A 20,234-nucleotide genomic window follows, 5' to 3' on the forward strand; every position below is an offset into this window, starting at 1 on the left:
AAGATAACAATGGGAAGATCAAATCGTGACCGTTCTGAGGCGGAGATGGTGTCGGGGATTTGGGTGAAGGATAGGCGGATAGGAAGTAGGAGTTCGTGACGAGGAGGAGTGCCGTGAACTGCGTGCTTTGTACATCCGAATGAATAATATTCTTTGAGCGGCATAATTGAGCTCTTTACAAACAAGCGGGCCAGACTCGGGGGGTGATTCACTGCTTTCAATTAGCAATCCATTCAGCGGAGAGGCTTTCATCTTTGATTGAGAGTTTCGATAAATTACATCGTGTTATCGCGCCTTTTGTTGACCTTTTGACAGCTCGACACGCAGCGCAGGCTCGACTTTCACCAGTCCGCGCATTCTGTCGGTGGCGGCGCGAACTACTTGCAGGTCCCGCGGCCGCTGTCACAGCGCTCAGTCCGTGATGAGACGCGAGCTGGTGAGTCTGTGTCCGGTGTCGTGCTCTACGCCTGGTATGATACGAGCGTCTGCTCTCTGTGTGCGTGTGTGACGCGGCTTGCGGACATTTCGCCCACAAAGTGTACAGTTCAGTGAGTGTGAATGAGTCTTTACGACAATATGATCAGTTCCAATGGGAATCAGTACCTCAGGCCGGAATATCTGTCGCCTCTTCCCACCACGGTATGTTTACACTACTCATAGTACTATCGTATTTTAATAATAGAAATTTATACTCTACATTCCAATTTATCATTCATTAAGATATAATATTGAAAATAGAATATAATTTTATTTTGTTACAAGTATAAAAAATATCAGGAAAAGACGAAAGTTTATTTAGATTAGGGCTTAGTTGTGCTTATGGAACATATTGTTCCGTAATAAAAAGTTGTGTTGTAGTTTGTTTTTACATTACGAATATAAAGCATTTTAAAAATATTTAAGGTAGTTATTTACTCAAACCACTATTTGTCAAAATTACAACTTAAAAATACAATTCTGCAAAATTGTAGTAAGTCACAACATACCCAACATTGTTAAATGAAAAAATATAGTGTACTTTAAAGTATAGAGAGAGCGAGAAATGTGACAGTTTACAGCGCGGAGTACAAACAAGGTGTACTGCATCACGTAATTAACTACAAATGTTATCGTAGACTATGTAATACTACACTGTAATGAATGTAACACAACGGTACAGCGCGGCGCGGCGAGATACTCGGGTGGAATACGTAAAAGTAGAGTCATTAGGAACAAGGGCAGGCTATTTATCATGGGAATCGCATGTTCTGTAGGAGTCGCTAAACAAATTGCCTATTCCGACAGGACGTTGATGTATTTCTCTACATTCTGCTCTCTTCGTTATTTATGTTATGTACTTCTTTTAGCTTACACCGCAATAAATCTTTGTCTCATTTCGACGTTTCCCTTTATGAATGCCTCTAGCGTTGAAAGGCTTTGAATGATTGACGCTTTCATCTCTGATTGATGTCGCTCGCTGCTTGCAACACGCTCATTACAGAGTTACGTTTAGATCTATTTTATTCCACCAGGCAAATCGTTTTCAATTGTGGATTGTTTTATCGTTTTTCTTTTACCTCAGCTAATTCCAACATTGTTGCTTGATTTCAAGATGCTTTTCCTCGCTTAAATAAACAGCGATGCTGGATTTACTTAGGATAAAAGGAATATTGTTTAGTTTCTAACCAACATGAAACTTCTATTAGTCTTGCGTATCGTAAGTGGACGCTACTTTTTTATATACAAGGTTCAAATAAAATATATTCGTTTCTCAGACACACCCGGTTATAATGAAAGCTTTGTCATCATGTTTTTACTTGCAGAACAATTTTTGTTTATCAAATTATTCCAAAAATAGAACTTTTCAGCTTTGATAAATGTAATAAAATTGGTCAGTAGTTTTATACCGAGGATTTTCGTGCTGCGTTATTAAAACTGCACTTTCCAATTTGCCTTACTTCTAATTTTAGTACTTAGTTTTATCACACAGCTAATACACCAGACTTCTTATGTTGCGTTGTTTAATTACCCAACAATGTTGCTTTTTGGTAAAAGCCAATTTGAAGGGCCTTACTTCCTTACTATATATTGGTTCCGTTGATGTTGCAACGATATGACCTCATTATGTTTCTAAATAATTTTATAGTCAGGAAATTGGATAAAAAATTGTCAAACACGGTGTGTAACGTCTTTGTAATGCCGATGGTTTAAGTTAGGAGTGAAACACGGTTCCAAAACTGATTAGTGGTACAATGGCAAATGATAATTTGTAAAGTACTTTTAATTAGTTTACTCAATTGATCAATTGATAAGATTCAATTCAGATCGAATTGTAAGTGTGCACTTTATACATTGCCAGATTTATACGCTTGCATTACAAATATTGGCTTAGGATTGATGCAGGTGTAGATTTTAGTTGAGTAAGCCAACGTTCACCACCCTTAATACAATTCTAAGCACTTCAGGGGCGGGCACGTTCTATCCAGATAGGCTACTCGAAAACAATGAGACTAATAGAAGCTAAATCAATATTAATTTTGTATTGAGTCGGTAATATTGCTATATCTTCATAATGTTAAATTGATTGTTGTAGAAGTCTGTAGCAATAAAACTAAAAGTCAATGAAGGTGGTTTAGTAAAATCAGCTTAAGAAAACCCGTTTGACTTCTTATAGTATTTACGTTGGTTGTAACCTCTAGGAGTGCAATGTGTTTTATACATCTGTGTGGAAAGGAAATTTTATTTTCAATATAATATAGGTTAAGAAAATGTCTTTAAATCTGCCTTTTCGTAAGGAAAGTAAGTTTTTAAGCAAATAAAAACGTCACTCTCTCCAATCATTATGTGCATATTGTACAAGTATCTTAACCTTATCTTCGGCCGTTTTTCTTTGGGCCTCATTACAAACAGTCAGACAATTCTGCTTCTAATTCTTACCACTGTCTTCGTGGAAGTAAAGCAATTCCAAGTATATTGTCTTCAGAAATAGTATGTGAAAGGGCTGTGGCCAAAAGTTTCTTTGAAAGTGAAAACAAATCTCCAACCAAGAACAGACTGCACCACATTTTATACGTCACCAGATTTGGAATATTCCAACGGAGGACTAGTACTCTTACTGGAGAAACGAATGTAAAGATATGGTAGTTAATTTCATGTGAATGTTGAGTTAAGCTCCAGTTCACTTTCCCCTTAGTGCAGGGTTTGCCATCTAAACGCTGTGACAGACTACTGATGGAATCTGGAGTCATGCATGTCTAAAGGGATCCAAAAGAGTCGCCCTATGTCGAAAAGAGTTCATTTTGTACTTCTTCGTCACTCGCTAAGTGTGTGACATCGTCAGATTTCGGACATTGAACTTAGCGAAAAGTGAACTGGAGCTAAACTTAGCATTCACATTAAATGAACCCTTTTCACCACAGCTACGTTATAGTTAACATCGTATTTTTCCTTTCTACGCTTTAAATAAATATGGACGTACCATCAAAGTAATTGACAAGGAAGACTTATTTAATGTAAGAAGACACTTTTTGGCAAAACATCCATCTGACCATTACTGAAGGTTTTGGTCAACATTTTTATCGCCTCTTATCTTAAACGAGTACAATTAAAAAAATAAGAAGGCATCTATTACTACGTCATTCCTAAAACTAAATCCTGAAAACCCTGGATACGCCACTGACTTCGCACCTCCTTCCTCCTTCCCATTATTAAAGTGTAGGCTAATATCGCATGCAAACAGTTGAGTTTACTTGTTTCGTAATCAATCAAGTCACGTGGCAGGAAGGCTACACGTGGTAATGAATGCTGTGCTGTTTTTCACTGGGCAATAAGGAAAATTCTAATGACTGAGGACAGTACTCGGTGTTAATGGAAATTCATTCCTAACACATTCACATGCATAAGAACACGTTATTTATTGCTGAATAATAATGTATACTGTAGGACAAGTCTATCTGTTAGTTGCAGTTAAATTATGATTGATGTAAGATGACTTATGATATCATTATTACTATTCCATCTATATAGAATTAAAATACTTTAATAACGTTTAAAATTTTGTTAAAAAGTGTCAATCTTAATAGTACGATTTTATATTACAAAGTTATTATAGTATTGCTAATTATTGCTTAGTAACAATATGCTTACTTTTATTATAAACTGGACACATATTACATTTGTCTCACTTTTTATTTTATATTAACCACAACGAAATTCAGAACAAAGAGATGAATTAAACATGTATAAGAAACTGTGAACAGTTAATTAAAATGATAGGTAGGCTACACAAATTGTGTTAACATATTTTGTTACATTTATAAAAATACATGGGGCACGAATCAAATTAGCACTGAGCGTCTAGAACCCCAGATACGGGCCTGGCACTACTATAAATGCACTAAGTGACTTGATTACAAGGTAGAGGTACGGTTTCAGAAGAATGTTACATTGTGTGGAGAATAGAAATATATAGTCTTTTAACAAATTTCTTGATTAGCATAACAGTGTGCTAAAATCACAAATTAGTTTTTAAACATGTAGGCTATATCAGTACAAAAACAACAAATACTAATTACTAAACCTAAAAAATTATAGAGATATATTCTGTATTTTGTTTGGATGATAGGTTATTATGAACAAATTAATTTTTCCAGAAAAGACTACCGTCTAAGCTATTAAAAATGGTTGGTAGGGGTTTTTAATTAACCTATTAGTGTAGGGCGGTGCACGGACAGGCCTATTAATCGGGGTAATACAGACTAAAACAATAATATAAATCTTTTCGGAACGTTGCGTTTTTTAAAAACATGGATTGAGGCGTTCTGAAGACACTTTAGCTTGCCTAGCTTAAAACTCATTGCGATGAAGAAATGGAGATTGCAGAAGAATCTAGACTCGGAGGGCAAGAATCGACTTATCGCTTACTTGGTGATTCGGTGGTGAAATACGTTTTCGGTTGGAATATATATATATATATATATATATATATATATATATATATATATATATATTTATTTATATATATTAATCCACGATGAGCAGGAGCAATTTGAAGCAGAATTTTGGGACCAAAGGACCAACAACAGTTGAATATAACGATATTTTACTCTTTGAAAGTAGGCCTACATACATAAAACATGATTGGAAAGAATGGCCTGTTAGTTTATTCTTAAAGAAGCTAATTTCCCTGAGAATAATGTATTACAAATTGCTATTAGCTTAAATTTAAATACATAATTTATGTAAGTTGTAAATCAATAAAACATTTTACTCTCTGGACCTATAATTTATGTTTATTTAAATCTTGTTAAAATTTTATATTTTTATCTTCAAGAGATTGTGGCCTGATTATAAAATTGCCTAATGTCGTACTTTGAAGGCCTGTAATTCCTCGTGGACTAATAACATTTTTTTTCTATCTCCGAAAAAGTTAGGATTATTTCCTCAACCAAACATCGATTGCATCACCGTTTTGTGAAAAGTTTAATATAATGCAAGCTGATAAAACTAACCCCTTTCTTGCATAGTTTAGTAACAAAAGAAGTAGTACACGATGCGTGAGTGGCTGCACGTGTAGGTCTGTGTGTATTGGTGACACACCGTATTAGCCACTAACGGATGTTACTAGTTAGCGGCACTTTCAGAACCTTCTGTGAAACTGTGTCGGGCCTGTTAGTATCAATTTGAGGTCTTGTTTAAAATCACTCTCCATTTTCCGCAAGCGCGGCTACTGAGCAAGCGGGATACTGTTGAGCAGTCCGTCCAATTCCCCTACGGCATAATAATGCACATTGTTTCATTAATTGTGCTTACACAAAAAACAGAAAAAGAGAATACTTGAACATGTGTTTTACAAGTTCGTAAGACGCATTGGTGGATTCAAACAGTTATATTTTAAAGGCCAACTGGTTTTAAAACCATGGCATTAATAAACCATCCTGTTGTAGACAGGAAAGATCCGTACTCCTTTTAAGATTGACCGCTTCAGATGGACGTGAACTCTAGATACCAAGAATCAATTCTGTGAGTGTCAGATTTCAGATGCTGCACTAAACGTAAGATGAAATGGAGCTATAATCAAAATTCACATTTACCTTTAGTTGCATTTTGTTAAACAATTTACAGATTATTCCACCCCTATCGCTTTTGACATGTTGACCCCAAAATCCAATAGAGGACCAAGAAGATCCTATGTATCAAATTCCATTTCTAGAGGATCTTTCTATCCTCACAGGCGTATAGACAGACAACGAAAAGGTCTTTACCAATTATATGTTGCCTATAAATCCATTTTGTAAATAATTCTTCACCTTAAGAAGTGTCCTTTATTTGTATAATTCGATTAGATTTATTATTAAGTTGAAACTTGTTGGCATGCGTTTAGGAGATAATGTAAAATGAATAATTATTCCAGTCTACCAGCAGAAATTTCACTTATTCCGATAAAAATGTGCTCTTTGCTTATACACAAATAAACGATAGATATGTCAACCATAGGTCTTTCTACTAAACTCACAAGTTTTTAAAAAATAACTAAAACTTTAACTTTAAATTGAGCTTGAAATTCAATAATTCGTACGATTTATATTCAAGAGACATTTAAGTAAAAAGAAAGAAACGACAGAAAAGTATTAAATTACAGACATTAATCAGTTGCACCATGCCTGTGTTTGTGATCAATAAGCTTGCAAAGTTTTGGGATGAGACTTGGCAAGACGACAGACGACAATCCTGTCATGAAGACTGACAACTGAAAACGTCTGATGCTGATAAAGCCTTCTGTCAGTGACGTGCGGCCAGTCCACCGCCCTTCGAAAAAACTGTGTCTCTATAATCAATTTACCTACAGTAATACCATACCTGTGCTTGTGCACGATAAGGCTGCAGCGTTGGGATGAGTCTTGTCGAAACGGTATACGACAATCCTGTTATGTATACAAATAACTGACAACGTCTGATGCTGATAAAGTATCCTGTCAGTGACGTGAGGCCAGTCCACCGCCCTCTCTAAAACTGCGTCTCTATAATCAATTACATACAGTAATACCATACCTGTACTTGTACACTTGTACACGATAGGGCTGCATCCTTGTCATGAGGCTTGGCGAAACGGTATACGACAATTCTGTTATGTATACAGATAACTGACAACGTTTGATGCTGATAAAGTATCCTGTCAGTGACGTGAGGCCATTCCACCGCCCTCTCTAAAACTGTGTCTCTATAATCAATTACCTACAGTAATACCATACCTGTGCTTGTGCACGATAAGGCTGCAGCCTTGGGATGCGGCTTGTCGGGACGGAATACGACAATCATGTCAGTGACGTGCGGCCAGTCCACCGCCCTTCGAAAAAACTGTGTCTCTATAATCAATTACCTACAGTAATACCATACCTGTGCTTGTGCACGATAAGGCTGCAGCCTTGGGATGAGGCTGGGCGAGACAGAATACGACAATTCTGTCATGTAGACTGACAACTGACAACGTCTGATGCTGATAAAGTGTCCTGTCAGTGACGTGCGGCTAGTCCACCGCCCTCTCTATAAACTGTGTCGACGATAAATCGTCAGCCGGTTCAAGGTGCCTGGTTGTCTTTTATTGGCGTCGTATGTCTAGAGTTATCGCTGTCCTGCTCATAATGTCAACCGGTGCACTTTATCGGCTTCAACTACACACTATTGTTAATATTACCTGAGGAGAAGACCACCGGTAGATCAATCAGAGAATCAATCTTAGTACCTTCTAATATTACATTTTCGTCGGCTAGAAAATGTTAACAACTTTGTAAAAAATTCGAATAATGTGAAATTCATTATATAATATTGTGACCTATAAACTGTAAGATTGTATAAATCTGTAGACTAATGTAATTGGTTCTACAGGGTGGAAAAAAAGTATGGAAACGCTTTCACTAATTTTTTATGGCTTCACTTATACAAATTAAATTTTGTACATCACCACTTGTATTAAGAACCTAGTTTTTGAGACCAGTGGGGACATTTTATCTTTTCAGGGGGACGGCCCGTGAGGAGTCGGACGAAAATCTTAAATGTAAGCATAGGCCAAGTTTGGTATCAAATTAAAGGTCTAGTAAAGAGAATCTCATTACCACAAACCGCACTTTAATAGGGTCAACCTTTTTAAGTGCGGTTTGCGGTAATGAGTTTCTCTTTACTAGACCTTTAATTTGATACCAAACTTGGCCTATGCTTACATTTAAGATTTTCGTCCAACTCCTCACGGGCCGTCCCCCTGAAAAGATGAAATGGCCCCACTGGTCTCAAAAACTAGGTTCTTAATACAAGTGGTGATGTACAAAATTTAATTTGTATAAGTGAAGCCATACAAAATTAGTGAAAGCGTTTCCATACTTTTTTTTCCACCCTGTATATAACGCAGTAATAAAAGATAATTATTAAGTATTTTCTAATAGCTTGTTTCTTTAGTAACAAAACCAGATACTGTGAGTGTTTCCTAAACGAATTCATCAGCATCAGACTTTAGTTCGTCCTGAACAATTTAATTCGAGCTCGTATCTAATTAGCATACGGTACTGTTTATCCAATAATTATAATTGGCTTTTATATGGATTACAATCTTGAATTGATCCGTATTATTATTATTGTAATGTTTCAAATTTAAATACTCTTCTAATAGAATCCAGAAATACCCTTTGATTATGAACAAGTACAGTTACGTGGGCTTAAGCTGTTTATTCTACATAAACACTCGAAATAATTAACGCGGGCAGTCTGTTTTTCTGAAATACGATTAGTCTTGTAATAATGAAAACGCGAGAGCTCCAAAACCATAAATTACTGGAATTAAGGTCATATCAATTTAAAAACCTACCTCACGATCAATTTATATATTGGCCATGGGCTAGGTTGTAAAATTAAAGAATCACTATTTTTGAGTCCGAAAGTACCCTTAGTATGCATAGGAACATAATTCAGAGAGACGTTAAATTTGGATTCAATTTTTTCTAACTCCCAGTATAGAAATAGATTATATAGGCCTTGGTAAAAAAGTGGAGTTTTCAGAAAAAAATCAACAAAATATGCCTAGTTCCCATTATGAAGAACTGTTGACCACTTGCATTATAAATTAATAAGTTGGAGTTAAACTAAAAGGTTTTTTTGTGGATCAGAGTGTGATCAGCACCAAACCAAACGTAAGATTGACATTACAAAAAAAATTAACTTAGAAATCTCAACTGAGTACTTTGTGTGGTATCAAATTAGATTCCTCTTTTTTTTATTAAAAAAATTAGAGTATTTGAGGAAGCTTAAAATACGTGGTTCCCAAGACCTGGAAAATAAACAAAAAAAACAACGTAATGGGGAAGAATGTTTTAAATACTCTGGAACTGTTTAAATTAAGAGAATTTATTTCCTAAATTTAAACATAGCCTTGGAATAACGTTTAATGTGTCGACCCTACGAGTCATTATGACAAATCTACTTTAACAAATACTTTAAAAGTTCAGCCCATTTTAGAATAGAATAATAGTGGCATAAATAAACGTATTTTCTTACAGAATACAAAATAATAATCCTGAATATTGATCAGTTTGAAAAACAATTTTTCTGTTAAAACTAAGTCTGTTAAAAGGCCAAACGTTTTAACACAATAACGTAGCGTAAAATGGTGGGCAAGATAAGTTTGCAATGGTGAGTACTCGAAGCGGACAAAGAATGACCACTCGAAGCGTGCAGTGGTGGGAAATATAAGCTTTTGCAATGGTGGTTAATATAGACTTATGCAATGGTGAGCACTCGAGCCATGCAATGGTGGGTACCCGAAGCGGGCAAAGAACGACCACTCCAAGCGTGAAAAGGTAGGCAATATAAGCTTTTGCTATGGTGAGCACTCGAAGCGGACAAAGAATGACCACTCGAAGCGTGCAGTGGTTAACAATATAAGTTTTTGCAATGGTGGGCACTCGAAGCGTGAAATAGTGTGCAATTGTGCAATATAAGCTTTTGCAATGGTGAGCACACGAAGGGGACAAAGAATGACCACTCGAAGCGTAACATGGTGGACTCTAGAAGCGTGAAATGGTGTGCAATATAAGGTTTTGCAATGGTGAGCACTCGAAGGGGACAAAGAATGACCACTCGAAGCGTGACATGGTGGGCTCTAGAAGCGTGAAATGGTGTGCAATATAAGGTTTTGCAATGGTGAGCACTCGAAGGGGACAAAGAATGACCACTCGAAGCGTGACATGGTGGGCTCTAGAAGCGTGAAATGGTGTGCAATATAAGCATTTGCAATGGTGATCACTCGGAGCGTACGAAGAACGAACACTCGAAGCGTGCAATGGTGAGCAATCGGAGCGGGCATTGGTGAGCACTAGGAGCTTGTAATGGTGGGCACTCGAAGCGTGAATTGGTGGGCAATATAAGCTTTTGCAAAGGTGAGCACTCGAACCATACAATAGTGGGAAATATAAACTTTCGAGGGTGGACACTCGAAGCGGGCATTGGCATCCTATTTTATTATAACATTTTTACTCTATTGTTATTTGATTTTAATCTCATTGGTAAATTTAACACGATTTAACATTTTTGTTAGTTCCTAATTATATATTAATATTTCTAGCATCATAATTTTTTGTAAACTTAGCTTCCGTTCTTCTTTAGCTAATTGAAAGTAAAGTAATACACACTAGTTGAAGCAATTCATTTAGTTAAAATCGTTCACTAAATACCGGACACCACTTTCAGTTCCAATGTTCTTGCATCAGAATCACACATCATAATAAAAAGCTCGCTGAAGAGCTCGTAGACGGCTCCGGCAAGTCGGTGTGCAGAGCAATGTGACAAATACTGGCAGCTGATCATGTATCTTGTGCTGCCTGGCGCGAGCGCGGGTAGCGGGTAACGGGTAGCGGGTGGCTGTGCTAGGCAGCAGTGAGTAATGTCGCGCCCTATTGCATTACTCCTCACTTTTCACTCTTGCTTTGAGAAATGATGGTAGTAAGTCTTCCTTACGTCTTCTCAAAACGCATTTAACATACTCGTATACTTATGATGTGTACACAGCGCGTAGTGTCCTTTATTAAGTTAACAGTTGGTAAAACTATAAAAATAGTTAGTCTTTACTGGGCGTAGCCGAAAAGTCGAATTTTAATATAATTGTTTACTGTAATTTACGAATTTTGACATACTTTTATACAAAATATTTAAATTCTCTTTGAACTGTAGCTACATAGAAGTTTGAATATCTTAGTGTGGCTATCGTCTCCAAACAAAGCAATGGTGCAGTTGTTATTATTTATTTTTCACTTGTATATCAGGCCCGCGTTTAAACATAACTATGTGGGAATAAATATAATAAAAATATAAACAAAACTAAATAGAAAGTTAACCTAGTGACCCTTGTGACATGAAAGAAAATACGTCGAAATTGCAATGCAATAGTGTGGTACAGGTAATAGAGTATCTATGTTCATACAATTGAATGTTCACGTAGTAATAGCTATTCTTAGGTTGTTTTTAACATTTCAATTAATTTCTCACTATTTCCACAATGTGTTATTATCTTTGTCAGTAAATTATGAGAACATTCTTGTTAAAGAGAACGTTACAAAATCAGAGAATATTTAATAATTCTATATTTTAAACAGAACCGAGAAATGTAGATTGGAATTGCTACTTAGATTGAATATGGTGTAAAACCCAAAAGGTAATCCTTCTGATTAAAAGGACAAGTCCCATCCTCTGTTAAATATTTATAGAGGTTTTCAAAATATCGAGAAAGTATATTTACGACCCAGCCATCTCATCTGTGGATTTCAAGGTATTCTACATAAATTCCGAAGGGGTCTTAAAAAGCGTCATAAACTTTCCGCCAGGAAACCCAGGACTAATGAAATAGACAGAGTACTAATAAAGGTGGACTAGTAGCGATAAATTAGATGTGCTGGTTGATAGAGGTGGTCCAGTCCAAGGTAAAGCTATTAAGCAGGTATCGGGCCTGATTGACGCGGCCATGATGGATAGGCTGGGCCTCTAATTGGCGTACACGTTCATGTACAGTCTACTGGTAGTACAGGGAACAGGGGCAGTGACATGTAGTCGTATAACGATGCTCCACGTCAGGCCGCGCCGCACCTTGTTCCTGCATGTATATTACTGCCGGAGCAGTGACTGTGTTGTGTTTCAAAAAGTGTTCCATCCTTATGTACAAGTCTACTGGTAGTACAGCGAACAGGGGCAGTGACGTGTAGTCGTATAACGACGCTCCGTGTCAGGCCGTGCCACGCCTTGTTCCTGCATGTAGTCTACTGCCCGGGCGGTGGCTGTGTTGTGTTTCAAAATGTTTTTCATCCTTATGTACAAGTCTACTAGTAGTACAGAAAACAGGAGCAGAGTGACATGTAGTCGTATAACGACGCTCCGCGTCAGGCCGTGCCGCGCCTTGTTCCTGCATGTATATTACTGCCCGAGCAGTGGCTGTGTTGTGTTTCAAAAAGTGTTCCATCCTTATTTACAAATCTACTGGTAGTACAGAAAACAGGAGCAGAGTGACATGTAGTCGTATAACGACGGTCCGCGTCAGGCCGTGCCGCGCCTTGTTCCTGCATGTAGACTTATGCCCGGGCGGTGGCTGTGTTGTGTTTCAAAATGTGTCCCATTCTTTTGTAAAGTTTACTGGTAGTACAACGAACAGGGGCAGTGACATTTAGTCGTTTTAGTATGTTTTTTTAAGCAAATCTTTTCCAGTTTTGAGTTTGGCAGGTTATTTCAGATCCGCCATCTTTGATGTAAATTTTAATATTTTAAACGTGACACTATACGTTACATACGCTTTCATATTCTGATGTATCCCATCCATATTAAACTCACAACAATTTGTTTTTATACATGTTTGTCAATAAATGTAACGTGTAAAATCTAACATTAAGACCAACTTGACACAGTAACTGGACTGGATGTGTCTCAGATACTAACTGGTAAACAGTAAGAGATAATATTGCAAAGCCAGTTATTGGTATCCCTAGACTTCCTAATGAGCTTCGGTCAGACAAAACTAAAGCCAATAAATGCTTAAATCTTAATCATGGTTGTTGATTATTGTAATAACTTGTTTTATTATTTTTTGTCCTAAGTTCTGTAAATTACTTAGTGGGTGAATGTTTTATATGTCTTACAGTAACTTTAAATGCAATTTAATCTGTGGGGGTTTAAAAATAATTCAAATCTTAATTGGCCACCAAATTTGAAAGAGTAACATTAGAGACTACTAGTTTGCGTCATTCTCCTTTTTTTAATACCTTTAAAATGAGATGTCATTTGCTAAGGCTTCCTATTTAAAAATTTGGACTTACTCCCAAAATACCCTATAGGGCGATTCAACAATTTTCATGCGTCAAGAAACTTCTCAGTTGGTTATATAAACAACTCCTAAAGTAAATCATCTCTATTCGCAAAAATTGTAATGGGAGGGGGGGGGGAATTTTAAGACACCCGAGATTTATATATATATATATATATATATATATATATATTTTAATCTTTTTTATTGTATATATATATATATATATATATATATATACATAGAAGTGGAAAAATATTTAATAATATATATATATATATATATATATATTTATTATTTAACGAATGTATCGTTGGAGATCGGTGTAATAAAAGTGTCTCTCGATATAGTGGCGATATATTAAAAAGAGTTCTAACCCCACGAACATTGATCATACTCTCTAAAGGCCAGATATCTGGTACTAAAGACCAGGTTGGACGCAGAGAAATCGCTGGTATCAGGATCTATGTAGGCCCAAGACCTTGATCTTTTCGTTTCCTAAACACAATATCTAGACAGTGAGACGTACTAATCATCCCAGGCATTGGCTTAACTAGACAGTGAGATGTACTAATCATCCCAGGCATTAGCTTAACTAGACTGTGAGACCTACTAATCATCCCAGGCATTAGCTTAACTAGAAATTGAGACCTACTAATCATCCCAGGCATTTGCTTAACTAGAAATTGAGATCTCCAATCACCCCAGGCATTAGCTTAACTAAACAGTGAGACGTACTAATCATGCCAGGCATTATCGTAACTAGACTGTGAGACCTACTAATCATCCCAGGCATTAGCTTAACTAGACTGTGAGATACTAATCATCCCAGGCTTTAGCTTAACTAGACTGTGAGACCTACTAATCTGCTGTGGCTTTACTTATAAAGTTGGAATTTTTGCTCCTTCTGTCTTCGCACTAAGTCAACAAATTCACGGCCATCATTAGCTCGTTCTCTACTGACGCGGAAGCGTACAGCGAGATATATCCATGATAGGAATCTCTGACTCAGCACCTTGTTTCGCGTTACTATAACAGGTCTAGAAATGTGTTACACTGTAGCAGACTATTATGCAACTTTATCTATTATTATGCTCCAGGTTAATGTAGGAAGAGAATGCCTCACATGTTATTATTAAAGGCTATTGGAGTGATAAAAAATATTTAAATAAAGAAAAGAACACGAGTGCCTTTGGGTTTAAACCGTTTGAAACTCAGCAACTTCGTCTGTTCATCAAATCTTAATAAACACTAAATACAATGTGCTTTAAGTATAGGACAGGCTAGTTCTCAACTTGTGAATTCCTTTACCCGTCATATTTGATTGGAGACGCCTTACATCTTGAAAACCTATATCAAATGAAATAATTGTTGCGATTAAGCTTTGTTTCCTTTATTTGAGTTATTTGTCACGGAGAGCAAATGAAAACCCCTGTATTAACTCGGGTTTATTGTTAAATACTTCCTTCAAGTAAATACGTTCTGACTACTTGAACTGGAGCTGAATATTTAGTTGGTTACTGGCACAAGTATCATGCCTAGCACAATGACGCCTACAACTTGTAAAGGATACCGCTGAATAAAAAAACCATTTTTGTCTTGAATATATATGAATGTTGAGTTTAGCTCCAGTTCATTTTCCTCGTAGTTTAGGGTCTGAAAGCTGACGCTGCCACAGACTTGACTCTTGGAATCTGGAGTCATGTCGCCTGAAGAGATACAAAATAAGTCGGTGACGAAGAAGCTCAAAATGAACTCTTTACAACGTTTCGACACACCAGAGGCACCTAGACTACAAAGTATATGTAATCTTGGTGAAGATGTATTCTATCGTCTCATTATGTGCACAATTTAGTGCACTAAGATGTTCTTACTCGGTGTCTAAACACGTTGGGGCAACCGAGTTTTCTGCACATAACGCAGCAATGGTGGGAAGAGTTGATTCAATGTTCCATGAAGGTTGACTTAGCTCCAGTTCACCTTCCTTTGGGTTCAGCGTTTGGAATCTGAAAGGAAGATGCATCGGAGCTAAAGTCAACATTCATATTGTAAAGGAGACTGTTGAATCCATTTTTGTCTTGGATACATCGTTTTTGTTCTTGTTCAACAGTTCATAAAGCCATACTAGCAAAGGTATTTTGGTTGAAATAGTCTGCTAACAAAGTTGAAAATAGTATTCAAAATGTATGCTGATTTGTATCATTATTCGTCCAGTACATTTGAGTAACACGTGTTTATTATCATTTTAATTTCTGTTCCATACGCCAGAACATAAATGTACAATTGGAAAGATATCAGGGATCGACCGGCCCGGCCAGCCACGTGGTCTCAGCCTACTCGTCTGTCGTCAGCGTGTTTGCCGGTCGTTAGGACGATTGTCGGCTCTCCCTGTCGATATGATTGTCACTATTCATCGAACACTCGTCAGCCATCTATATAAATGACAGCCTAACGAGTGTCTAATAGCCTTTGTTGGCGTGTTGTGCCATCTACACGATAATCACCCTTTTCATGCCACATTCAACACATTAACTATGCACAACCTGGCGATGATTCCCTCTGTACAATCAGCACCTGTTCATCGAGCCTACATTAATTAACTGATTGTTGCCAGACCGGTAGATAAAAGTCACCTGTCACACCTGTAGTGTACACGGTCATATTTTAACGTTACGGCGGTTTTGTTGCTATTACCGAGGCATTGTTGGCTTTTAACGTTAGCTAACTAAGTACTAAATTATGTCGCGCCAATAGAAAAACCTCCTTGTGTCTCAAAATTACAGCATTAAATACTAGTAGTTATAAAAATAAAACGTTTGCCATAATCCTTCAGTTTATTGGTACTTTTTCGGTGTTGAGGAATACAATAAATAGTAATAATATACTGTATACAATTAAAAATATATTTTACCTGGGTTGTAGTTGTCTAAGTTTGAACATGTAACTTTGTAGTTTTTGATAAAAGTGTTCCGTACTTGAATCACGTTTGCAAAAGTAATAAACCCGTTGTATCGTAGGACATCAATTAAATAGAAAGCGTACCTAATACATTTTTCCTATATTTTGTAAGGTGTAATGGTCACCTTACTCACTTTAAAGTAATTTTAAAATTTGAATTATGATCGGTAAAAAGTTAGGAAGTCCAAAATTACTGCTAAAAACGTTGTTTACTTGACATGCAAATTCTTATTTTCAAAATAATGTACTGTTCACGATTTTATTTTTAGTCGTAGTTTCTGGAGTGGTGCTTATATAATTTATATTATATCAATGTTTGTATTTATTTATAAGGTAGCAGCAAGTTTTGGTTTGTCACCTCTACAACTATTTTTGTTTCCAATTTAGCCCAACGTTGGTATGTCACATTATGCTGTTCCAATAATAGTTTTGTACAGATTTATTTTTGTTTACTTTTCCAGTAAAACATTTAAGCTGGAGAGACGTTTAGGGGTTTTTAATTTGTTCTCTGTTAAGATAACAACATATTTGCCTTAATGGTATAATAGGGTTTAAAGACTTAAAAACGCAAGGCCATGTACCAAAATTATGTCTGGAAAATATTGTTATTTTATTTTATATTGCAGCGAAGATATTATTAGCTTGATTATACTGGTAACCATTTCTTCACCGTGATTATTAATGCAAGCTACACATTTCACCCTAAATTCCACAGTCTATTTTAAAATTAAAATACAATACAAATACGTATGTACGCACCGTATGAGAAAAGAAGCAAGAGAATTTCTAGACACGGGCGGTACAATGTGTGAAGTGCGTTATTTCCACAATATCTCGTTCTCGCGGCCATAATTCAAGGCGATTGTGTTGTGTAATTGTGTCTTGTTGTGGTTAATGTAGTTCTACTGTTGGTAATGCTGCAACATGTCACGCAACTCACCACGGTTAGGCACGGCACGGCTTTTAGGCACGTCCTCCTTTTGTGGTCGTGTCATTGGAGTTATTTACTGTGAAGTGTGGAGATCCTTGTTGATATTTGCTTGGAATTAATTCGTTTTATGTAAATGTCGTTTTAATATTTAAATTGGTATAAGGTGAGTTCGAGCGTTACAGAACAAGTCATATCTGTACGGTTGGATCTTTTACGTTCAGTACAGTAATTATAATTTTGTGGCGTGTCAAGAACGTCCAACCGAAAACCGTGTTAAAAGCAAAGTCTTCGAATCTTGTTAGGTCTCCCCTCATGACGATTTTATCCTTGAGGGTTTTTACTAAATCTCTTGTATTACAAGAATCACCATATCTAACATACCCCAACGAAATGTCCTACAAGTGCCATATTTAATATCTGAATTTTCAAAGACCGGTTTCATAGTAAACTTTAACTTAATTTATAAGTAAAAAAAGTCCTGATTGTGTAATTTTTTGAACCCAAATATTTGAAAAACGTATCTAAATACAGAGTTAACTGTTATTGTTTCCTTTGTTTTATACCTCTGAAGGATTTGATCTGATTGTTCCAGGCCAGGTCAGCAGTTTCACTGATAGCCGATTAAAGTATTTATTACACACAATTATTTTAGTATGCATTTTTGGCATACTAGAATTAGTTTGACTTGCCGATGAAAAAAACGTATGCGAAATTTTAGGGAAGATCCACAGACTCTTAAGCAGTAACCAAGTGTTTCCAGTGAACAAACCATCCACCTCTCCCATCCAATCTTCCCCTCATCATTAGTCCTCTTTTTCCTTTTTTTGTTTAAGTCTGCTTTAAATCCTTTGTGAGATGTGGTCTGGTGAAATTTTGAGGGAATGTGAGCTCTTGACTATATTTTATTTGTAAACTGAGTGAAATATAAGTTTATCCAATTTAATACTGTGTTTAAATCGGATTGTCGTTTTCCTTAGAACTACCACTTTTTTAAATGGAATAATTTACACTAAGTTATAAACTAGCTGCTTTATATACGATATTCGTCTTATAACTGGGTTTCGAGCTTTTTATTGAGTTTTAAATTATAAATAAGTTAAGTAATTCAGTGTATAGATGTCATTAAGTAGTCGGACGGGTTTGATCCTTTGTCAGAAACCAACTAACATGAATGATATCAGTACAGATTATAAAGATCGTATGATGTACTGTTTAGAACATTCCGTATAGTACAGTCGTTATACGCCATAACCCGCATTGTTGAAGTTTATACAGCAGCACCAGCCAATGCCCGTAACCAACTAACATGAATGATATCAGTACAGATTATAAAGATCGTATGATGTACTGTTTAGAGCATTCCGTATAATACAGTCGTTATACGCCATAACCCGCATTGTTGAAGTTTATACAGCAGCACCAGCCAATGTCCGTAACCAACTAACATGAATGATATTAGTACAGATTATAAAGATCGTATGATGTACTGTTTAGAACATTCCGTATAATACAGTCGTTATACGCCATAACCCGCATTGTTGAAGTTTATACAGCAGCACCAGCCAATGTCCGTAACCAACTAACATGAATGATATTAGTACAGATTATAAAGATCGTATGATGTACTGTTTAGAACATTCCGTATAATACAGTCGTTATACGCCATAACCCGCATTGTTGAAGTTTATACAGCAGCACCAGCCAATGTCCGTAACCAACTAACATGAATGATATTAGTACAGATTATAAAGATCGTATGATGTACTGTTTAGAACATTCCGTATAATACAGTCGTTATACGCCATAACCCGCATTGTTGAAGTTTATACAGCAGCACCAGCCAATGTCCGTAACCAACTAACATGAATGATATTAATACAGATTATAAAGATCGTATGATGTACTGTTTAGAACATTCCGTATAATACAGTCGTTATACGCCATAACCCGCATTGTTGAAGTTTATACAGCAGCACCAGCCAATGTCCGTAACCAACTAACATGAATGATATTAGTACAGATTATAAAGATCGTATGATCTACTGTTTAGAACATTCCGTATAATACAGTCGTTATACGCCATAACCCGCATTGTTGAAGTTTATACAACAGCACCAGCCAATGCCGTACTGGAATTCATTTCAATCTCGTATATTATGAGCATCGTAACGAACCAGTTATGTAAATTAACATTATATATCTTTGCTCATATATATATAGAATTATATGCATAGAATTCTGAACTATTGAAGGGAACGTATGGAAGGCACTGGACTTTAAGTGTATACTGAAGGATTTTATTTATCCAAGTTACCGTTTTAATAGCTGCAAAATCCTTACAAGAGCCGTACGTTTTTCGTTGTATCGCTGTGATTTGATGAACCCCGTAATGTGAGGCTTAACTTTAAATTTGTGTCTGTTTAATTTCCTCTCTGTTTTCGGATAATTCCGAACAGTTCGCTTCCAGAATCCTTTTCCGGATAGTCCTTGCGACTATAAGCCCTGGTTTTACTTCATGTGCGAATACCGAAATGTCATTTTCTGACAAATTTATTAATAAGGAAAGGTACAAAATTGTGATGTCACAAAACATTTGTAAAATAAGTGTTTCGTGACGGTATTATAAAATAATATAGAACACGAGAATGCATTAGTAACGGGTTTTTAACATAATATCGTCACTAAAAACGTAACATGATTCATTCATGATTAGATCGTGTTAACATAACAATATATATATATATATATATATATATATATATATATATATATATATACATATAGACTGAATCACAAAAAGTACTTGCTCCGCCGGGAGTCGAACCCGGATCTTTCACTTGCCGGGTGAATGTGCTACCATTACACCACAGAGCGCTTACTTTTTCCGATTCAATTATTTTGTATTTGGCCGTATCTGTCACATATGCGTTTAAATAAGCAAACTAACATATGATCGGAAGACCAAACACCTGTCAAACGACTTTTATTTACATTAAATTGTATAAATGGCAATAGCCTTATTTAATTGTATATTATTTATAT

At 36.3% G+C, this 20,234-nt stretch overlaps 1 protein-coding gene across 1 annotated transcript in view; it reads left to right on the forward strand.

Annotated features, from left to right (window-relative positions):
* The first annotated feature begins 396 nt into the window (after positions 1-396).
* LOC124362234 (zinc finger protein Elbow) overlaps positions 397-20,234 on the forward strand; it is a 28,813-nt gene continuing 8,975 nt past the window's right edge. The window contains exon 1 of the mRNA XM_046816569.1: positions 397-639. Coding sequence (XP_046672525.1) covers positions 559-639 — 81 coding nt within the window. The 5' untranslated portion in view covers positions 397-558. The remainder of the gene's footprint in view (positions 640-20,234) is intronic.

This window comes from Homalodisca vitripennis, chromosome 5, assembly GCF_021130785.1.
Source record: "Homalodisca vitripennis isolate AUS2020 chromosome 5, UT_GWSS_2.1, whole genome shotgun sequence".
Lineage (NCBI taxonomy): Eukaryota > Metazoa > Arthropoda > Insecta > Hemiptera > Cicadellidae > Homalodisca > Homalodisca vitripennis.